General features: G+C 43.5%; 1 protein-coding gene across 1 annotated transcript in view; it reads right to left on the reverse strand.

Annotated features, from left to right (window-relative positions):
* The window catches only part of LOC147235073 (unconventional myosin-X-like), a 28070-nt gene extending 16397 nt beyond the window's left edge, over window positions 1–11673 (reverse strand). The window contains exon 1 of the mRNA XM_086145902.1: window positions 11421–11673. Coding sequence (XP_086002028.1) covers window positions 11421–11441 — 21 coding nt within the window. The 5' untranslated portion in view covers window positions 11442–11673. The remainder of the gene's footprint in view (window positions 1–11420) is intronic.
* Between the last annotated feature and the right edge of the window lie 10255 nt (window positions 11674–21928).

Here is a 21928-nt window from a genome sequence, read left to right on the forward strand (position 1 = left end):
CCATCAGGGTCACATGAAAGATCCAAATTGTTTAGTTGAAGTTAGGCGTGATAAATACACTGCTCAGAAAAATAAAGGGGAACACTAAAGTGACACATCCTAGATCTGAATGAATGAAATATTTGTATCAAATACTTTGTTCTTGACAACAAAATCACACCAAAGTGATCAATGGAAATCCAACTTATGAACCCACCTGGAGCGCAAAAACAAACTCCAGGCGGATCCAACTTTGATGCGATTGTCCTTAAAACAAGTTCTTCTATTAATTCTATTAATTGCACATAAAATGATCAGAGTAAACTGGCTCCAACCCCACCCACCCACCCTGGACCAGTGGCGTCAGAGGCTGAAGGATGTAAACCGCATGGAACGCATAACAGCAAAGTTACGACTTCAGACAGACCTATATCTTGACAAATGGGCATCCATCAAAAAATATTTGGAGAGTTGAAGATATTATCTCTATTTGACTGAGCTAGATGTTTTTTGTTTGTTTGTTTGTTTTTTGTTTTCGCTTGCTGGTGAGGAAATAAGTGACCTATAAAGAATATTGTCTAATGTGTATGTTGTCATGAGGTTTTGTAAGAATGTGTGTGACTCTGTCAAGGAACCTGTTCTAATAAATCCGCGTTGCTTCCTAAGTACACAGAATCGTGACTTACTTAGAGTTACATGGTGTTGTTTAAATCTCCCCTTGATTTTTTGCAAGTGCAAAGCATTTCCGGTCAGTCACTCCTGTACCCTCTTCCTCCATCAGGGTGTTTTTTTTTTTTTCCTTTCAGTCGGCTAATGGAGCACAGCTATATGTGGCTCTCAAACCACAGGGGACAACGGTTAGCGGGATGAAGGGGGTCATGTAAATTAGGAAGTGGAGGCTGGAGGGATGGAGGGGTGGAGGGATGGAGGAGGAGGGGGGAGGAAGGGAGCAGCACCTGATAATGTCTGGCCTCCCTTTGTCTGGAAAACGAGACGGACAAACGGAGGGACGGGAACGCCGCAGAGGTGTTTATCCAACACGTGGCCGCACCAGAACGCCATTTGATTTGTTATGGGACTGCCGGTAACCATGACGACCATACCGGCGGCCGACCGTTACCGCCTGGTACCGGTTTGCCGTGTTTGGCATTTTCAGGGAAAAGCCGCTTCACGTGAGTTTGCTGAGGTCTCGGGAGGAGATTAATAGTGTTTACTCTATAGATTTTAAGAAGATCAGTCGCTGTTACGTAACGGGAAATTACAAGCAGTTGAACTTAGCAGAAGAGAGCCGGTGGGCGCCTTCTTGCCGGGTCAGTTTGAAGTGAGCAGTGGATTTGACAAAATGCAGAAATAGCCAAAGAGACGTCCGTAACTAGATGTGGAGCGTTGGATTAGAGAAAAAAAGATAAGGAGCGTACCGGGAGGAGAGACAAGGATTTTGTCAAAGAGACGCCGGTCATGACGTTCAGATAAAGGTGGATAAAATCCCCGGGGGTGGAATGCCGAGCAAAAGCGACCCGATGATATTTATTTGAAAGGCATTCTGTGGGAAACTGAAACCGACAGAGCTGCGCGGTCACTCCAAGACTCAAGAAAGATGTGTTTGTCCCTTCGGTCCGGGTCTCCGGGGTTGAATGGGAGCGTGTCCGAAAAAAGTCCGAGGGTAAAGCATCGTTTCAGCAACAGATGGTCTCGGCTCAACTCCTCCCCTCGTCCCCTCCATCGTAAAGACTCTTGTCACTAAGTCAGGACAAAGGCGACAGGCTCTGACGGAGAGCTCAGAAGTTAACCGGGCGGAAATATCCCAAACAAAGGCCAGCTGGGGCTCCAAGGAACACGGGTATCGACACATGTCAGGTCGTCCCCCCGCTAAAATCACCTGGTGCAGCCCAGACGACCCCCCGGGCTAACCTTTCCGAGCGACGCCGGTCGCAAAATTACAGAGTCCTCCGCTATGCTAATACGGAGCGGCTTTAATTACCGAGCGCGACCTCGCTCGTGTGGCTCTGGTAAACAGATGTTTTCGTGGCTCCGTTGAAAAGCGCAGCCTAACTGTTGCCATGACATTCGGAGGTCAGGCTGATTTCTAAAATGTCACGGAGAACACGGAGAATCGACGAACGAAGGTAATCTTATCCGCCAAAACACCGCCGCGTGTCAACGTCCCGTCGCGCTCGGCGACACGGAAACCGAACCAGCTGAATGATGGGAGCCGGGTTTGAGTTTCTCTGGCTTGTATAATGACAAGCGGCTCGCAGATTTGCTAATGAATGAGCCCTGAATATTTTAGGGCGTACAAGGACGAGGCGCCGCATGCTCTTTCTCCGTGGCGGGCCGTATCGAGTGATCGGATCGGCCCGGAGAAAAGAAAGCTAATTCGCTAAGCCCGGCTCGAAAACGGTCCGACGATTAGACGCGATAAGCCAATTTCTCGGATCACGGATTGAATTCAGAGAGCGGCGAGACGCCGTCGGCGCGGCAGGTAGAGCCCACCGTCGGCCCGGGCTGACGTTTGCTGAACTCCTGACAGCATCTCAAGTGTTGTGCACGGACATGGAAAACAAAACCCGGCGGGATAGTATTTTAAAGCAGACATATGGAGTCTGAAGGACACTCTGCTTTCGCGTGCCCGTCTCAAATGTCACTGCCTCACGGGGATCTTATCATATTTATCTTGGGTGTGTATCAAATGCAAGTCCGATGTAATGCATCTCATTCTGGATGCGAATATTCAAAAGGTCGAGCCTGTGGTCTATCACTAAATTGACTTTTCAAAGACCAAGACTTATTTTCATTATCATAACAACGGGAAGGCATAATGCCGCGTCATGACGGCTGCACGATGGATGCTTGGACAGCGGCTGGCCTGCAGCGGACAGGGTCACGCAGCAAAATTGACACCTGTATTAAATAAATCCCGACGTGGAGAGGCGAGAGGGAACCCGAAGTTTGGAAAAGGAAAAAAAAAACAAAAAAAAACAGTGGAACGAAACCATCGGACTGTAAGATGATAGTTTTAACCGCTGAACCACCGCTGGTAGAATGTTCCCTTTTCAAAAGACCGGAGAAAAAAAAAATTGTAGCGAAGGTTAAAATTAAGACTCTTTTTTTTTTTTTTTTTTTTTTCCTCTTTGCTCAAAAGTCACAAGGCTTTTAATCGTAGGAACGGGCCGAATATTTCGGCGTTAAATAATTTCAATTGTTCTCATTTGAGACTGTGTGAGTTTATTGTTTCGCCCATTGAAAAGAAACCAAAGCCAAAAGCAAGGTTTTAACCAAATCTCCTGAATGCTGAGTGAGCGGAACAAGGAGAAATCCGCCAAGTAGCTGGTGAGATTTAATAAGTAGGCTGAATGCGGCTGGGATGGGAATCCAGGCAAAGGTCCCTTTAGGTCTTAGGCCACAAACTTTCCAGTAGCGGGAAAGCTTTCCTGCGAACGTCTCATCTGAGAGACGCAAACTCCTATTGCACGTCACAAACACCAGAAGCCAATGATTTTATATCGAAAAAAAAAAAAAAATCAATCGTTGAAATCAAACACTTTCGCGATCATGAATTAACGTGACGAAGAGGTTTGAGCCCACCGGTTCGGCGCCGGCTTCTGCCACCGAGCTTATCATATTACTGTATACTGCGCAGTATCGGAGCAGGAGGGATTAAATGAAAATGCTCGACTAAATTTTCTTTGTTTCCTCTGAGCCACGAGAACATCTGCAGCCGGGACGGGGCGAGGAAGGGCGAGACGGGTGACTGAGGGGAGAAATCAGACGATTAAAGGGGACCTTCAGCATCTGTTTTGGAAAGCACATGAATTAATGATGGAGGTAGCAGCTGATCAGAAATTAGCTAATGGAGGAGGAGGAGTCCCGTGGGGAAGGGGGCTTCCCCCGGTCCGACGCCATGGGACTTCATTGTTACTCTTCACCCTGAAGAGCGGCCTAAAGCCCCCCTGCGGGCTCGTCTTTACAGGGGAGCCCGACAGCTGAACGACGCCCTGTTTCCCGTTTGAAAGCTATTTTCTAACCCTGAAACCGTTTCAGACCAAATGGAATTTATCACTTGAGAAAAAAAAAAAAAAAAAAAAATGACATTGGAAAATCGGATCTGTTGCTCCTCCATTCATTGATGATATGCGCATATTAAATGAAATGCTACAAAGCTGTAGCCGTTTTACAGATTCTAAAACAATTATGCGACGCCTGTAACCGCGTTGTGACCTTTCGCAACAAACGGAGTTGGTTCGTGGACGAAGAAGCAACAAATGATGCGAAAAACGCGCGTTTGGAGGGAACACGAGCCAATGTGTTCTTTGACTTTATGAGGGCCAACTGTGGTTCCTCTTCTTGTCTGTCTCCTACTTTTTTTTTAACCCTGTACTTTGTAGTCGTGAGCGGACGGTTACGGGGTCACTCAGCAGGAATCACGGAGATATTCGAGGAATGCCGCTCAGTCGGAAACCGTCCGTGACATTCGGGGCCAGTTGGGTCCTGGTTGTTACGGCCGACCCGGGTCCTCTTTCACCGCCTTTGACCTTCGTTCCCACCAACATCATTTGGCTGTTTTGGATCGTGCAGTCAATTCAGCACAACTTCTTGTGTCAAAAAGTGCTCCTTTCAGTGGGACGCCCCTCTGGATTCTAGTCACATTCCTGCTTGTATCACCGTAAGCGTACATTTCCCGTGCTTCAAAGATCAACGAGGACGCGTCGCATACGAACGCGACATCAACGGCGGCTCCATCACGCAGTCTTTTCACAAACACTGAGCTCTCGAGTGCATCGCATTACGAAGTCCGCGCTCATCGCAAAGTACGATGATCGAATCATAAACCAGTCACGCGACCCAGAACGATAATGTTCGGTCCAGTCCATTAGTGAGGTGACCGGCAGAAAGATGTCCAGTGATGCTTTTATACATGTAGATGCACATGCAAACCAGAGAGGGCCTTTAGTAAACAGAATAAAGTGAAGCACCGAGTGTTAGAATCTGACGGGTGAATGACAAACCGAGCCCTAAAAAATAAGAGGTTGCAAATTCGTAAATCGCTTTCATTGGAAGGGAGTGAAACCCGACCGCACGTTTTCACACGACACGATACGACTCCCAGAGTTTCCAAAGCCCACCCTGAGCTCTGCTCGCTCAGAGGAGCACCTTGGTTTGCGGCTGACTCAACATTTGAATGATCTGTCGGCCAAACCACAATAAATGACATTTCATCTGGTCTTCAAATGTGGATTAGCTACAGACACCGTTTCCTTCAGAAAAGGCAACTCAACAGGCTGTAGGAAGTACTTTCTTGTGTGTAACCCCATGTGCAAAAGGTTTGGAAGTCATTTTTCCGCGCTCGGAATAAGTGTCTGAGGATAGCGAACGTCGCGCCCGCTCCGAATTTTGAAGCCTTCCGAGAAGGACGTCTTCTACATCGACCGCGCGGTGAGAAAAAGCGAGAAATTCTGCCCGAAGGCTTCGAATATTTGTCTCACGTTTCCTCGCTTTCACTCCTGAGGACCAAGAATCTGAAAGAGGGGCGACGCGGGGTTGAGAGACACGAACATAAATCTGTCCGAAATTAATGGAAACATGCAACGCTCCTCATGTGTTTCTCGGTATCGCAACAGGCGCGTATCTGCGACGGCCTCGGGCCCAACCACACACGCTCAAGCCTAATAAATCAGACGCCTCGTAACTGTAAGTTGAGTCATGCCATGTCGCTTGCATGTACGGCCCGCCAAATGCCGAAAAGACTCGTCGGGCGAAGAGACTCGTGCGGCGGGATGGGCTTATAAAAGCAGCGGGGTGTTTCTTCTGGCAATTACACCTATAATTACAACCGAGCCGGCGCTCACGTCACCGGGGGAGCCGACGGGTTTCTTTCATTTTTTTTGCCAAAATGTCATTTGTTTATTTATTTTTCCTTTTGTTCATATCCCCCGGTGGCTGTTGTGTTGGGGGTTAACTCGCAAAAAAATTGGAAAATGAGATACACAGGCGAGTGTGAGAGGACACACACCCCATCCCATAATAGGCTGCTTCTGTATGCAGTAATCATAGGGGGCTAAAAATGGAAAGTTAACATCTGGGCCGGGCACAGTAATCACAGGTTGACCGTTATTAAGCTGAGAGATGAGCCCGACTGAACGGAGAGGATTTCGAATTCTCTTATTACCAGATCAGAGTGTTTGTCAGGTAGGGCGGCCAAGGTCAGATAGCTAAGAGACGTTTTATCGTGTGACCGTAATCAGCGATAAACAGCGACTTTAATTTTCTCTGGATAAGCATCCTAGATAAACGCACAGCTGCAAATCGGCTACAAAAAAAAAAATCCTGTTTTTTTTTTTTTTTTCGGTGAAGGATTGTTGTGGTGTTGGCATGAAGCCTCACCTGCTAAAGAAGGCAAGGCTAAAGTATTTCATTCAGTCAGTGGAGACGTTTGTACTCCCATAAATACTACAGCTGCTCAAAGATGGAGTTTACCATCCGCTCTGGTGACAGTTTATAACCACGTACGCCCCCCCGCTAACCTTCCGCGAGCTTAATTCACGGCAAAAATGTGTTTGGGGATTTCTTAGTCAATCTTCCTCTGCTGAACATGTGTTGCCTATTTGGAGACATTTCACGCAGGGCAGCCAGAGCGACCTTAACCTTTGACCTGAGTAATTCTACTAAACCATACGACTCATTGAAGGTGTCGGAGATTGTGTCGTCGGCGTCTTTCAGCTTTAAAATCCAGAGACTTTAACGTGTTGTTCATGTCTCGTCACGTCCTGTTAAAGATGACAAATTAGTCCTCGGCGTGAAGATGAGGTTTTACCTCTGCACGGGGAGGACAGGAAGGACGGGCGTCGGAGAGGATATCGGACGTCACCGGATTATGTTTTATAAAACGCGTCCATCGAAGTGAGAAAGTGATCTCGGGCGGACGGGCCCGACCGGGAGTTCTAAATCAAAATCGGGCAGTTTTTCGACAAAAAAAATGATTCCCTTTCTGAGCTGAGCCGGTCTTAATCGCTCGGATGTCACCCAAATTACACGGTTCCTCCCCACGGCCGAAAACACACATGATCATAGGAAGCAGCTGTCCGACGCTGGTTTTTTTTTGGGGGGGGTTATAAATCATCTGTGTCGGTCTTTGGCATAATTAGAGCGGCCAATTTACAAAGAAGGCCGTCTACGGGTCACATGTAAGGTATACAAACAAGAGGTCAAAGCAAACTCAGTGTCTCCTGATGGCTCTTTAACCAATTTGGCCGTGGACATTTTAATTTTTTACAAGCAAAGGGGAGGGCGGGGCTGCTGTGGACCCTCTACGGACGGGGGTTTTCGGTCCCGATGCGTAATATGATCCCCGGTAAGAAAACTATCAGTCATACGACTTGAAAAGACCCGAGCGTTCTAATTTGAACATTACACAAACAACAAAAGTAAATACGTGAGAACGGGGGTCATATTTTTCATAGATAATCCTATGACTTTTTTTTTTCCCCCATACAAAGGATGCAGGTTCAGAAAAGTTTCCACAAGGTAAAGTTAAAACCTAAGCTGACTCATGACCCCTCTTTGTGCAAACAACCAAACTGAGGTTCAGAGTTTCAGCAAAATCTGAAATATAAAACCATCATGGAGCAATAATTGACGCCACATTGACGCACCTTCGGCCCGCAGTCACGCTGTTTAACACTGACCAGTCTTTAAGGCTATTGAAATTGCAACGAGATTTTCAGCGAAATATAATTCCCGGGTTATTAGCTGATGAAGGCGTCCCTTGCTTCAACAATAGAAAAGCCAAAAGCTTTGTGGAGAGGTGATGTAGCAGGTTAAAGCTAAAGTCAACAGCATGGTGTCAACAGGAGGTTATCACAGCACCGAGCTCCCCGCCGATAACCCGTTACTGATACCGTCCCAGAAAAAGAAACAAAAAAAACACAAGTTGTTCAGGTGAACAGGGGGAAAATCCGAGGAGGAGATCTAGTCGGAAAAAGCGGTCGTTATGATTTGGAAACATGGAAAATACTACGTTCGACACATTCCACCTTTTTTTTTTTTTTTATGATGAGCTGCGGTCGCTGAATCTAAACTAGCTCCCTTTGCTCGGAGCATCTGTGTTATTATGAGGCAGATTATCCAAGTTATTTGCTGCGTGGTCAGACTGTAGCTGCTGGTAATTAGTCCCAGTGATTTTGAGACAGATTAAACCACCTCCAGACTGAACACCAAGCTGCAGGAGTTATGCTGACGCACATATAAACCTCTGCCTAATAATACCTCCCTCTGTTTGTTCACCAGCCCTTTTTTTAATTCAAGACGCAGCACTTTTAACGGCCTTTATTGGTTCTTGATACAACACGTGCGACAAACACTTTATCTTTTATCCCGATTCAAGGGAGAAGTCAAAGGAATGTAAGATCCATTACCACTTTTTTTTTTTTTTTTGCTTTCCTTCCTTCCTCTCTTACATCCCTGCATCACTTCCTGACTTCCTTTTGCTAAATCCGATGCCTGCGCGTCTGGAAAGCGAGGGGCGATGATCTCAGACGGCGGCCACAGTGGCAGCTGGAGGAGGTGACAACTGGGTAGGAACAGTGTTCTGTTGCCGTCGCAACAGAAAATAGTCCGCCCTGAGGACCAGGATGGCCTTTCTCACATTACCCATCTCGCCGGAGAATGCTCTCCCCAACATGAAGACCCATCGGCTTCAAAGCGTTAGACACCACATAGGCTGTTTGAGGATCGCGCGTGTGTGTGTGTGTGTGTGTGTGTGTGTGTGGTGCTGCACACGTGAAACCTAAAGCCTTTTCAACATGGCGCTACAATGCATCGATGACAGACGGCCACGACTGGAAACTTCAGGGGTCAGAGCTCGGAGGATGGGATGCCCTCTTGTCAGAATATCTCTGGGACGGAGGAATTCGGCCTGTCATGCAAAGCTCTGCTAGGAATGCCTTCCCAGGTATGGGAAGACCTCCGTTTGGTTTTGCAAGGGTAGCAGCTGCTGCTGTAAAAGCGACCAAATTTAGAAACGCACATGGCTTCGTCAACAGGATGTTTCACAAAGCATCAAAACATTCTTGTGTGTGTGTGTGTGTGTGTGATCTAACAGTCGTTTAAAAGACAAACTTTTCTACACACGTGCCAAATCCCATCTGGGGAATGCATTGCATCACATTCCCTGCCACAGGAAAGTCCAGGATGACCAAACCCAGCGGGATGTCAGAGGTGAGGCGGCGCTGACGAGATCTCCGCGGCTTTTCGGAGGGATGAACTGGGTGGGAAGTCAAAGGAGTCGCGTTGAGGGTTTTATGGCGGCGTGTTCACTCCGGAGAGGAAATTCTGCGTGAACCGAACAGAACGGGCGTTCGGGAAAAGCCTCCGAGCTCGGCCTCCCGGCGGTCTTTCCGTCTTCGCTCGGCGAGGGCGTCGCAAACTTCCCGATTCTACAGGACTATCGGATCCGTGTCCGGCCCACCATAAACACCGGTCGGCCCGGATTCACGATAAAATTCTACATTTTAAGCAATTTTCTGCAAATAATGTCATTTGAACTTGTGCCTCTTTGACATACATTTACAACAAAAGCCACTTTGACACGTATAAAAAATATACGCGACGTTATCGTGACGGGATCCGTTATTGCGATTCCTTATTTTGTCTTAATGCAGAGTCGAACTAAACGGAGAGGCGCCGTATAAACACACTTGAGATTTATTTCGCCGTACGCCTCTGCGCCACGCTGACTCATGTTAATCCACTGGACTCTTTACTTCCAGAATTCCGTCTTAATTAAATCCACCCTGGTGGTATTCGAGATGCCGGCTTGACCTGAAAGTCAGTTGAAAACCAGGACGGGTCATTGCTTTTTCCTTTTAATTCTGGACGGACAGGATGGCGTCACAACCAGCGCACAAAGATAAACCCCGATACTATACGACCGTTAGAGTCATAGGTATACTTATTTAGTTTTGCTTTTTTTTTTCAAAAAATGTTCTCCTCACAAAAAAGCGGCGGCAATATTGGCAGTTAAAACTTTGGCCGTCTTGTGGACTCCAGAAGAGGAGGTCAGTCGGGCTCAACTGGAGACCTTTTTCTTGATTTCACCCAAAATTAGGGCACAAGCTGACATTAAAAAAAAATATATATATATATATATATAAATGATAAAGGCAACTTTGTTTTGGCCGAGCAGGATTCTGTCATATGAGTGGAAAACCTCAGGCAAACATCCTTGCGAAAACAATTGACAGTAAAGAGCAGCTCCAACCCGAACCCTGCACCCACGCCGAGTCACACACACACACGCGCACACACACACACACATGCACACCCACATATCACTGAAGCACTGTGGGGCCAGAGGTGGATAGATTCAGACACACACACATACACACACACATCCCTGAAGGTTAGACGCTGCTGGGGTCAGAGGTGGATAGATTCAGACACAGACACACAGACACACACACACACACATACTCACACTCACACTCACACACACACACACACACACACACACATACTCACACTCACACATCCCTGAAGGTTAGGTAATACTGGGACCAGAGGTGGATAGATTCAGACACACACACACACACTCACACACTCTCACACACACATACAAACACACACACACACACACACACACACACCAACTCACACTCACACACACACTCTCACACACACACACACACACACACACACATCCCTGAAAGTTAGGTGCTACTGGGACCAGAGGTGGATAGATTCACACACACACACACACAAACACACACACATCCCTGAAGGTGAGGCGCTGCCGGGACCAGAGGTAGATAGATTCACTGACACACACCCAAAGGGGGGGGGGTGACTCAGGATGACACATCAGAACTATAACAAGTGGCTACATCGTCTGCCTACGTGTGGGTTTTGTGTGTGTGTGTGTGTGTGTGTGTGTGTGTGTGTGTGTGTGTGTGTGTGTGTGTGTGTGTGTGTTTGTCTGGGCAGATTGACACATCCATCCTACGGTGATTAATACTCCACTTAAGGCGGCTACTTCCGTATTGTGTGTCGTATAAATGAATTGGGGCCATTATAAGAAAAGTGTGTGTGTGTGTGTGTGTGTGTGTGTGTGTGTGTGTGTGTGTGTGTGTGTGTGTGTGTGTGTGTGTGTGTGTTTGGGTGCGGGTGCGGGTGCGTGTGTGTGTTGGGGGGATCCGTATGCAGAAGAAGATTGTCGAAGTGAAAACACATCAGTAGTTACTCAGTTTGGGCTAGTAAAGTTCCACTTCTGCGTCCCAGCAGAAGAAGAGGAGCAACCCGGGAGGAACCTGCAGGAAGCCGCCGGTGCCTTCGGGTGAGAGGTGCGGAGCGGAACCCCGGACAAAGACGACAGAAGATCCGAAGCTTGGGAGATCTGACAAAGCGGGAAAGCGTGCAGGAGGGTGGAGGTTACGAACAAGAAGCCTCACCTCCGGGAAGAAGGAGTCCATGTCGGCGGAGTCCCTTTTGTAGTCTGGGTTCAGGGTACCACGGCGGAGGAGGAGGAGAGGCGGCCGGGCTCCCCGACGATTCCCATCCGAGGGAGAAAAAACAAAACAAACTTCCTCTTGTCGTCTCCTCGGGTCACTCCCGGACCATGTTGCGCTCTCACGTCACTTCGGACGAGTTTACTCCCCGAGCGGGGTCCCCGGGAGCCGCCGTGCCGCCGAGCGTCTCCGTGGTCTGGACGTTTCATTTCAATGAAGCCCGGCCGGCACATTATGCCGGAGGGGGCGTGGCCTGGGTGGGTTAGGCCACGCCCCTTTCCCTCTGTGCGTGCCCACGACTTACCGAGGACCGGGAGGGCGGGGCGACATGGGGGGAGGTAAACAATGAAGAAATAAAAAGAAAATCAGTCAGTTTAGTCCTTCTTGAGCAAGAATAAGAATAAGAATAAGAATAAGAATAAGAATAAGAATAAGAATAAGAATAAGAATAAGAACTAGAACAAGAACAAGTACAAGTACAAGTACAAGAACAAGAACAAGAATAGGAATAACTTTTTCATCCCGAAGGAAATTGTTTTGCCAGAGTTACAAGAAAAAAATTAACAGAACCCTGAATGAGATACAAATGAAAGGGAAGAAAAGATAAAAACAATATATAAAGTATTGTTTTGGCAGCTGATACACATCAAGGTGTGCACTTTCAAAGAATGGAATCTTGAAAAATTTATTCATTTTAACTTAGGGGTTAATCATTTTGGTGACTTCTTGCAGTCCTGGTCCATTGTTGGTGACTCGTCCAGTTTTGGAGAATTTTCTTGTCAATTTCCTCGTAATCAGTGCTTTATAAAGATTGTCAATTGTCAAGATTGTTAATAAGAATAAGAATAAGAATAAGAATAAGAATAAGAATAAGAATAAGAATAAGAATAAGAATAAGAATAAGAATAAGAATAAGAATAAGAATAAGAATAAGAATAAGAATAAGAATAAGAATAAGAATAAGAATAAGAATAAGAATAAGAACAAGTACAAGTACAAGTACAAGAACAAGAACAAGAATAGGAATAACTTTTTCATCCCGAAGGAAATTGTTTTGCCAGAGTTACAAGAAAAAAATTAACAGAACCCTGAATGAGATACAAATGAAAGGGAAGAAAAGATAAAAACAATATATAAAGTATTGTTTTGGCAGCTGATACACATCAAGGTGTGCACTTTCAAAGAATGGAATCTTGAAAAATTTATTCATTTTAACTTAGGGGTTAATCATTTTGGTGACTTCTTGCAGTCCTGGTCCATTGTTGGTGACTCGTCCAGTTTTGGAGAATTTTCTTGTCAATTTCCTCGTAATCAGTGCTTTATAAAGATTGTCAATTGTCAAGATTGTTAATAAGAATAAGAATAAGAATAAGAATAAGAATAAGAATAAGAATAAGAATAAGAATAAGAATAAGAATAAGAATAAGAATAAGAATAAGAATAAGAATAAGAATAAGAATAAGAATAAGAATAAGAATAAGAATAACAACTTTATTTATCCTAAAGGAAGTTGTTGTGCCAGAGTTACAAGAAAAATATAACAATAATAAATAATAGTGGAAAATTGTATAAACAGTAAAAAAAAGGGAGAAAGGGACAATAAGAAATACAAAAAAACTATAAAGTGTCTTAAGTAACAAGTGAAAACTATATAGTGTCTTAAGTAACAAGTCAAAACTATATAGTGTCTTAAGGACCAAGTGAAAGATAAGGAGTGCACAAGAGTATGAAAAAATATTGTACATGGAGCTGTTATGTAATATTGCACAGTTATGAACATATATACAGATAAATATTAGACACAACAGGGACATAGGCAGTATTACAAAAGAAATGGACGGTTTACTTAAAAGGATGCATATCATGAATCTTTTTTACCTGATGAGAACGCTTTCTACATTAAAACCATCTGTTTTATTGGTTTTATCAAACTGTAAATTGAAAAAAATAAATAAATAAAAATTAAAAACTCTCATTGCCCCACTGTAAGATGGTTCTATTCCAGAAGACAAAACACCTTGATTGTCACTTCAACAGGCTTGGAGGAACCGGGAAAGGAACCAAGAATGTTCGGTTCCAAGGACGATGTGCCACGACACTCATCCATGGATAGAAGTTCTTCACTCACCAACGGATAGTAGTCCTTCATATCCAGACAACATCCTGGAGGTGCAATTGAAAAGAAGTCATAGTCAATGTGTGAATCATGTTTTCCCAAAGAAATAGAAATAAACAGGTCATATTTACACATCAAAACTGATTCAAGTTTTCTACATTAAAACCATCTGTTTTATAGATTTTAACAAACTGTAAATTGGGGGAAAAAAGAAAAACTGTTATTCGCCAACTCTGGCGAAGGTTCTATTCTAGAAGAAGATACACTTTTATTGTCACATATAGATACACATAAAGCACAACATCAGCAACATTTGACCACTACATTGAACCCATGGTGGTTGCACCACCAGCAGAAGGCAGCTGAGGAGCAGCATCAGGGGTGCAGTTCCGGGTTCAGTGTCTTGCTCATCAACACTTGGACGGGCTTGGAGAGCCAGGAATCAAACCAGAAATGTTCAATTCCAAGGAATGACAACCGCTGAAACCCCCTGTGCCGCACCCTTATTCTATTCTATTCTGTTTTATTCTATTCTGTTCTAAATAAATCGATAAATATGTGGAGGCAGCAGTGGATTAAATATCCGACGTGTGTATTTGCATGTGTTCATGTGTACCTTTTTTAAGTTAAGCTGCTGTGGCTATTGGGAATTATCTCTGTTTAATTTGTGTTTTATTTCCTTTTAAGATAAGAGATAAGATAAGATAATACTTTATTGATACCCATAGGGAAAATTCTTTTGTCACAGCAACAATAACAATAACAATAACAATAAATATAGATATGAATATAAATAAATCTGCTTTCTATTTATTAATGGATTGCTATGTTCTGTCTTCTAACTGTCTGTCTATTTATATTTATATTTATATTCATGTTTATTTATTTTATTTTTTTTAATTTCTGGCATTATAAGTGTTACGCTGGAATTTTTACAATGGGGATCAATATAGTTTGTCTTGTCAAAAGAGACAATTCAAAAAATAGCCACAAAAAATAGACAAGAAAATGAACAACAACAAGGATAAAAATTACGTGCAGACTGAGAGAAAGATGTTGCAATTTGCATACTGAAGTAGACAGTGCTACTGGGCCTGTTATTGTGTTGGCAGACTGAACAGAAAAGGCCTGGTGTCGTGTTATTGTTGCACACTTACCAGCTGGAATGCTGTTTTTCTTTTTAGCTTAAACATCCATTTCAAAGAAACAAGAGGAAACCAAACCGGTATTGTAACCCAGGACCCCGCCCCAGTTAGATTAAGGAACCATGACCTCTGCTTAACCATCAACAAATGTTGGTTTGGTCTAAAAGCGATAGGCAGCGGGGCAAATCTTGCAGCGTGTTACGCAATCATTATTGATCTTATGGGAGCCGATAGAGTGACATGTGAAAATGCTCAACACTGATCCACGGTCTATCGATGCTAAATGCCAGATTTTTGCACCATATGATGAGTGGTGTTTAAACAGTGCCCCCACCCCAGCCCCCGCCCCTGTTGAAGGCTTGTAAGACGTGTAGGAGCGCTACGAGAGTCTTTTCCTACTTCATTTAACACGAGCGGCTGACTGGAACACGATGACTCCCTGTGATTCAATGAGATCACTTTCACCCCCCACTTTGTCACATGACCTTCATTCCGCCTCCGGTGTTGCAGCCAGTCGGACCAACTGGAAATCCTCCAATAGCTTTTTAAATCATACCACTGTAAACAAGTGGTGTATAACTATAAACACACGGATAAATATCCTGCTTGAAATCGGTCTCATTTCACAACAATTAAAAAAAAAAGTGTATTTAAAGATCACTCAAAGTCAACATTAGTGTTTCTACAGTAGAAGCATCCAATTATTAAACGACAGGATGTGAAATGAGGAATGAATGACATGGCTGCTGTCACACATCCCATATCACCTGTTTGCCAAAAAACAAACGATGATGACGAACTTCTCTTTGTCACTAAAGCGGCCCCTTATTGTGAAGCTGTGACGGGCTGGCAGACACACCGGACTGGAACAGCAAAGCCTTCTTTCACTGTGCCTGAGAGGACGAGGAGGACGAGGACAAAACATCCATTTGGTCATCAAAATCCCCCGAGTGACCAGGGGGAGGGTCTCCCTCTTTGTCGCAACCTGTCAACATATGCAGGCTACTTCTTTGGAGGGAATTATGCAGGTAAACAATGAACGAGCTAATTCAGGTCCGCTCGACACATCGCTGACTGCCCCTGCTCGGAAAAGGCAAACACAGACGGCCGATTGAGACAATTCATTTAAGCCGGTGTTAGAAATGTTAATGCGTAGTTTAAATGCCGAAAAGAAATGATCACAGAAACCCTGAATGAGATACAAATGAAAGGGAAGAAAAGGTAAAAACAATATGTAAGGTACTGTTTTGGCAGCTGATACACATCAAGGTGTGCACTTTCAAAGAATGGAATCTTGAAAAATGTATTTATTTTAACTTAGGGGTCAATCATTTTGGTCACTTCTTGCAATCCTGGTCATTCATTGTTGGTGTCTCGTCCAGTTTTGGGGAATTTTATTGTCAATTTCCAAGTAATCAGTGCTTTATAAAGATTTTCAATTGTCAAGATTGTTAATAAGAATAAGAATAAGAATAAGAATAAGAATAAGAATAAGAATAAGAATAAGAATAAGAATAAGAATAAGAATAAGAATAAGAATAAGAATAAGAATAAGAATAAGAATAAGAACAACTTTATTTATCCCAAAGGACATTGTTGTGCCAGAAAAATACAAGAAAAATATAATATATAAAAAATAATAGTAGAAAATTGTATAAACAGTGAAAAAAAAGGGGGAGCGTAAGAAATACAAATAAACTATTAAGTGTCTTAAGTAACAAGTGAAAACTATCAAGTGTCTTAAGTTACAAGTGGAAGATAAGGAGTGCACAAGAGTATGAAAAAATATTGTACATGGAGCTGTTATGAAATATTGCACAGTTATGAACATATATATTCAGATAAATTATTACAATTTAAAGTAAGTGGGTGAGATTTTTTTAATTTCTTTTTAATTTTTTTTTTTTTTAAGGTTATAGATTTTAAGATTCCCTGCGGCTTAAGGGCGAGGAATTAAAAAGTCACTGACTAATTTTAGTCACTGCATTTTTCCACTGATTTGGAAAACCAGAAAATTAGGCAACTTTGTGGAAAAAGAATCTAAATTATTGGGCAATGTTTTTTTTCGCTGGACGATACTCTGTTTGGATGCAGATACTAAAATAATTTCTTCAGAATTTCCTGCATTACAACAAATCCTGTTTGCAATCCTGTTACCGTCTGTCAGAACGAGAGCGTATGGCCAAGTTTATTCTTGCGATTTAAACAGAGAAAAATCCCCGGCCGTTTCAAAGAAACAGATGAGGTTAGACGTCGAACTTTGCGTGTTTGGTGGGAAATGGAAACGCACCAGACAGGCTCTCGTAGCGAAAGGACGTTCATCAGTGTTTCACCTGAGATGTGAAAAGATTCATTCATTCTGTGACTGCTTTGATTTTCCATCTATCAGTGAGAATGAAGGGACAAACATGAAAAAGCTCTTGAGTGTTTGTTTTTTTGCTGACTTTGAGAAGCAGAGGTTCCCCCATCCCAACACACACACATCTTGCCTTACAAACATGTGGTCTATCTGTGGGGGGGGGATATGTGGCTTCAGAAAAAGGGTCTTAAAAGCCTACAGCGGTCACACTAGACGACAACCATCATGCTCTTTCTGATAGACACCTTCAACAAGCTGCCAAGCGGGAGGCTTGATTTGACAACCGACAAAGAATTGCGTCCTTATTTGGCTAATAGACGCAGATAATCTATGACGACTCTCCCGTTCTGCAGAAATTCCCCCGGGCAAAGTCATTTTGCAGCTAACTTCATGGAGTGAGGGTTTCACCAGCCCATGCGATGGAGGTCCCGCTGACTAAGAGTCGCCGTTTGACTCGTCTCTCTTCAGACCCGAGCTGTTAGTCACAGCCGGACCGTGAGAATGAACAGGAGGCGGTGTGATTATGTAAAGAGCAGCCAACCGTTGTTTGCAGGAACCCCGACTTGCACCTGAATAGCAAACACAGCCATCGATCCGACGTCACAGTTGCGTTTTAGTTCATCTGCTTCATATAAATAGCAGGATGATGGCGGTGGCATCACTGTAAAAATAAACAAAGCCCAAAAACCAAAACAGAGCATCCCCGCACACTTTCCAACATTTGTTTCCCAAACCTGCAAACAACGGTAAAATATTTAGTAAAAGTCAGTTTACACAGGTGAGCTGACAAGCAATAGTTTTAATGACTGACAAGTGACACAGACAATACATTTATAACCAAAAGTAACAAAAAAGGTTTTAAACAGATGACTCATTGCCACCGACAAAAAGTACATTTTCCCTGCACTCACCGAAAATCAGTTTTTAAATCGTGCTCACTTGTGGAAACTGGAATACTGGATGAATCCGGGGACATTTTGAAGCTGATCCACATTCAGCTTGTGGAGACCTGAATGTATGTCTTCAGGTGACAAAGACACCCAAAACATACTTCAAATAATTAAATAAAAATAAGATTTTCTTTTTTTTTGAACAACAGAAGATTTTTTACAATCATCTGAATTTAATAGAAATAATTCTATTTTTTTTTTTTTTTTTTTTTTTTTTACATGCTGAATGGATCTTCTGATTTGAAATCATGTAAAGTAGCAACGGTGTACAACTGTTAAAGTGAGGAAAACGCCGTGAAGGAAATGCTTCATATTAGATTCCTGATGGTTTGTGCCAATGGGAGTAATGATGTCATCATTCTTTGAGTTGAGTTGCACTAATGAAATTGATGCGGGGTCTGCCTCTTTGTCTTTCAGGATGGGGCCTGCAGTGCAGGGGAGCAGTGACTTAGCGGACACACCCAGGAAACAAAGGAAACAAAGAAGGAGGAAGAGGGTGCTAAACTGGATTTAGCTAAGATAGATGGCAAGGCATTAAATCTAAAACAGAATTATGTTAAGAAATGAACATCTAACAATATCAGCCAACAAAGAATGACTCAATCCATATTGAATTGATCCATCTCTCTGGCTCCATGTGTAAATATGGTCAATGACAAATCCCTCAGCCACATTTATTAAATTATGCGGCTAATACTGGAACACCACAGAGCCAGAAGGACTGCGTTTAAAGCATTATTCGCACCTGCAGACACAATCGCTTCTGTCGTTATTTGTCCGATGCGATGGTTCCGGTTATTCGTTTAGGTATCGTGTATGAAATTATAGTTCTCTCATTTCAGTTGGATGTAATTGGCTTTTTGTCTCGCCAACAGGATCGCAAGGCAAACATTTTCGACTTAGCATGCCTGCCAAATGTAAAAATACCACCTGATATCAGGTGACCAAAATTGAATGTCCCGACATTAGATTCAAACACTTATTCAGCATTTATACGGCTGCCAATTACCAACAATTCAAAATATCACTGTGATCATTGTAAATATCTTCTTGCTCATAAATCCAACTAAAGGACATTCTGACCCCCAGCTGGACATCATCATAATCATATTCTTGGAGACACTTTGCTTTAGTTGATCTAAAATAGCTGATTTGTCACTTGTTAATTAAAAGAAACGGACGCGCAGAACCCAGGGGTTACAAAGGTCATCATCCAGCTCATCTCACTTGATCAGAAAGGTCACGACTCATTGAGGATTGAATTAATTTTGGATTTCACCGATGAAAAGTGTCAGTCCAAGATTCATCATGCATGCAATACTGAACATAGAAAGAAGTAATATGTGAAAAGAGGAAAAACAGAATCAAGTTCAACACGGTTAATGATGAGTTCAGTTTCCCATAGGCCTCCGGGTCAGTTCAAGTGGACTTTTTCTCAACATATCTCACCACAAATATTCATCTTGGGTCATCCCAAATGCTCACCATACCTTTCATGTGGAGGAGGAATGATGGCCAACTCACTTCCCATGCTCCCTACTCACTGTCAACTTCCTGTTTATTTACAGATCTTCATGTTTCACCGCCCCCACGTCCTATCTTTGGCAGCTTTCAGAATTCTAGAAATTCAAGCTGAGACGCCGCTGCCAAACATGATATCCCATCATGCCAATGCACATTTGTCATCCTACAGAGATGTTTTTGTTTATTGTTTTCTTTCTGGGAATGCTTTTCTCTCAGAGTCCAGCGTATTAGCTGAGGTGGGCCCAGCAGTGAGTCACTGGCCATTAAGAGCCTGAGAAAACAAGAAGGGGTACATTCTTCAGTACCCTGAGCTCACTGCTTATATGAAGACCAGCGGGGAATTTTGCAAGGCTGCCTCATATGATTCAGCGGTGTGATTCACAAATAGCTTAGCATTCAGGCTACCCCTCAGCTGCAGGGTCACCGAGCAACGAGCTTCACCTTATGATGAGAATGAGCAAAAAATACAATGAAGCCCCTGTTGAGTGGGATGGCTGACAGAAACCGTGACGCGTGAGCGCTAGTGTGTGCGCTTGAAAATGCTCAAAAGGGCACGTGCTGCGCCACCTTACCTCGTTGGAAAGTTATTTCTATCGTCATAGAGCGTCAACTAAACGAAGTGAAATAACTACGTGCAAAATGAACACTTGTCAAAAATACCTTTTTGAGTGAAAGGCCGCTTCGATATTTTCCCTCACCTCTCATCCTGTCCTGTAAAATGTCATTCAAGGCCTGAAACCTTGGTGTGTTAAAAGCCCTTTTGCAGAGGTGAACCCCCAAAAGCACGCCGTAACGCTGACTTGCATTCAAGGAGTGTGTCATAGGTGTACGACCAGCCGCTGTGGTGGAAATAGAAAATTCTCTGGATTCTTCTTTTACTCTCTGCTGTCCTGTTTCCAGCATTCACAACAAAGAAGCCCTATATGAAGCCGAGGGAGCGTTCAATCTAATTACAGACTCCAGGGAGATGACTTCATTGAGGTGATGCCCGACCCCAGGGTGGGTGTTTGTCTTTGTCTGCCCTCGCAAATAAGAGTAGGCCTGTTCAATTACTACAGGCCTGTATAATCCTGCTCTGAAGATACTAATTAAAGGGTGAGCGCGGTGTTTATCAACTCAAATAAAGGGTAGTAAAGCAATATGCAACGCAACTCGCATGACATTGCTTGGGACTACATTCATGACCGTTAGACAGTCTCCGCTGCCCTTTGCATTAGTCTCGGCCACTTCCTGTTAGATTTCCACTTTTGCTCTGCTGGATCTGAGTAAGTGCACCGCTTGTGGTTTGCGCATCCATATTCGACACGCCGAGGGTCTCCAAAGCCTTGACACCGACAGGATCTCCTCAGGCACAATCACACTCGTAACCAAATTACAAGCTCTTGTATGTCGCTCCATCTCTCTTTCCCAAGACCATTGAGCCGCATCTGACTGAGCTAATGAGCTACTGAGCCGGAGTGTTTGTCTTATCTGCACTTGAGATCTGTTGCCATTAGCAGTTGGGAGCATCCCCCTTTCAGACATCCTCAAATGGAGACAGACTGATAAAAAGGGAGTACAGGAAACAAGATCACTGTCAGCACGAGCGTTTATGTCGAGGAGATGAGATTGAATAGTAATCTAAAAACAACAAAACAAACTTGAATGATCTCCAAGTGTTTTGTGTCGGTGTGTGTGCGTTAACTAAACACGGGAGAAGACAGATATTCCAGCTTGATAATAACTTGCTCAGGTTACTGATATAAAGAATATGCTTTTAATACATATTAAAACACAAACAAACCTGGTTACTGATTTATGCAACTCAGTACTTGGGTTATACTATTTGGATGGAAAAATTAAATAAGCAAATCTCTTTGAATTCAGAGAGAAGGAGGCAAATTGCAAACTTCCCCTTCAAGACACATCATAAATGTAAGAGGTGCATTTTGGGTGTAGAGACAGTGATGTGTGTGTGAGTCTATGTGAGAGAGTGTGTGTGTGTGTGTCTGCGTGTGTGTGTGTGTGTGTGTGTGTGTGTGTGTGTGTGTGTGTGTGTGTGTGTGTTTGTGTGTGTGTGTGTGTGTGTGTGTTTGTGTGTGTGTGTGTGTGTGTGTGTGTGTAAAAAAAAATCAATTTAAACATTAAAAGCTGTTAGAAATTATTGCCATTGGTCATAATGGCTACAAAAAAATCTTAATTGGATAATGTAAAAATTAGAGAAGCAATAAAATAACTTACAAATCATCAGAGGTCAGTTTGGAAACATGAGCAAGAAGCCATCAACAAATTAATCAAAATACAAAAACAATTGAGGAGAGTCAGTAGTTTCTATCAGGTGCCTTTTGGGGGTGGGCACCTGAAGTGTTTTAGTTCCA

This window comes from Fistularia commersonii, chromosome 4 (assembly GCF_037954325.1).
Source record: "Fistularia commersonii isolate RoL2024-O1a breed Wild chromosome 4, RoL_Fcom_v1.0, whole genome shotgun sequence".
Lineage (NCBI taxonomy): Eukaryota > Metazoa > Chordata > Actinopteri > Syngnathiformes > Fistulariidae > Fistularia > Fistularia commersonii.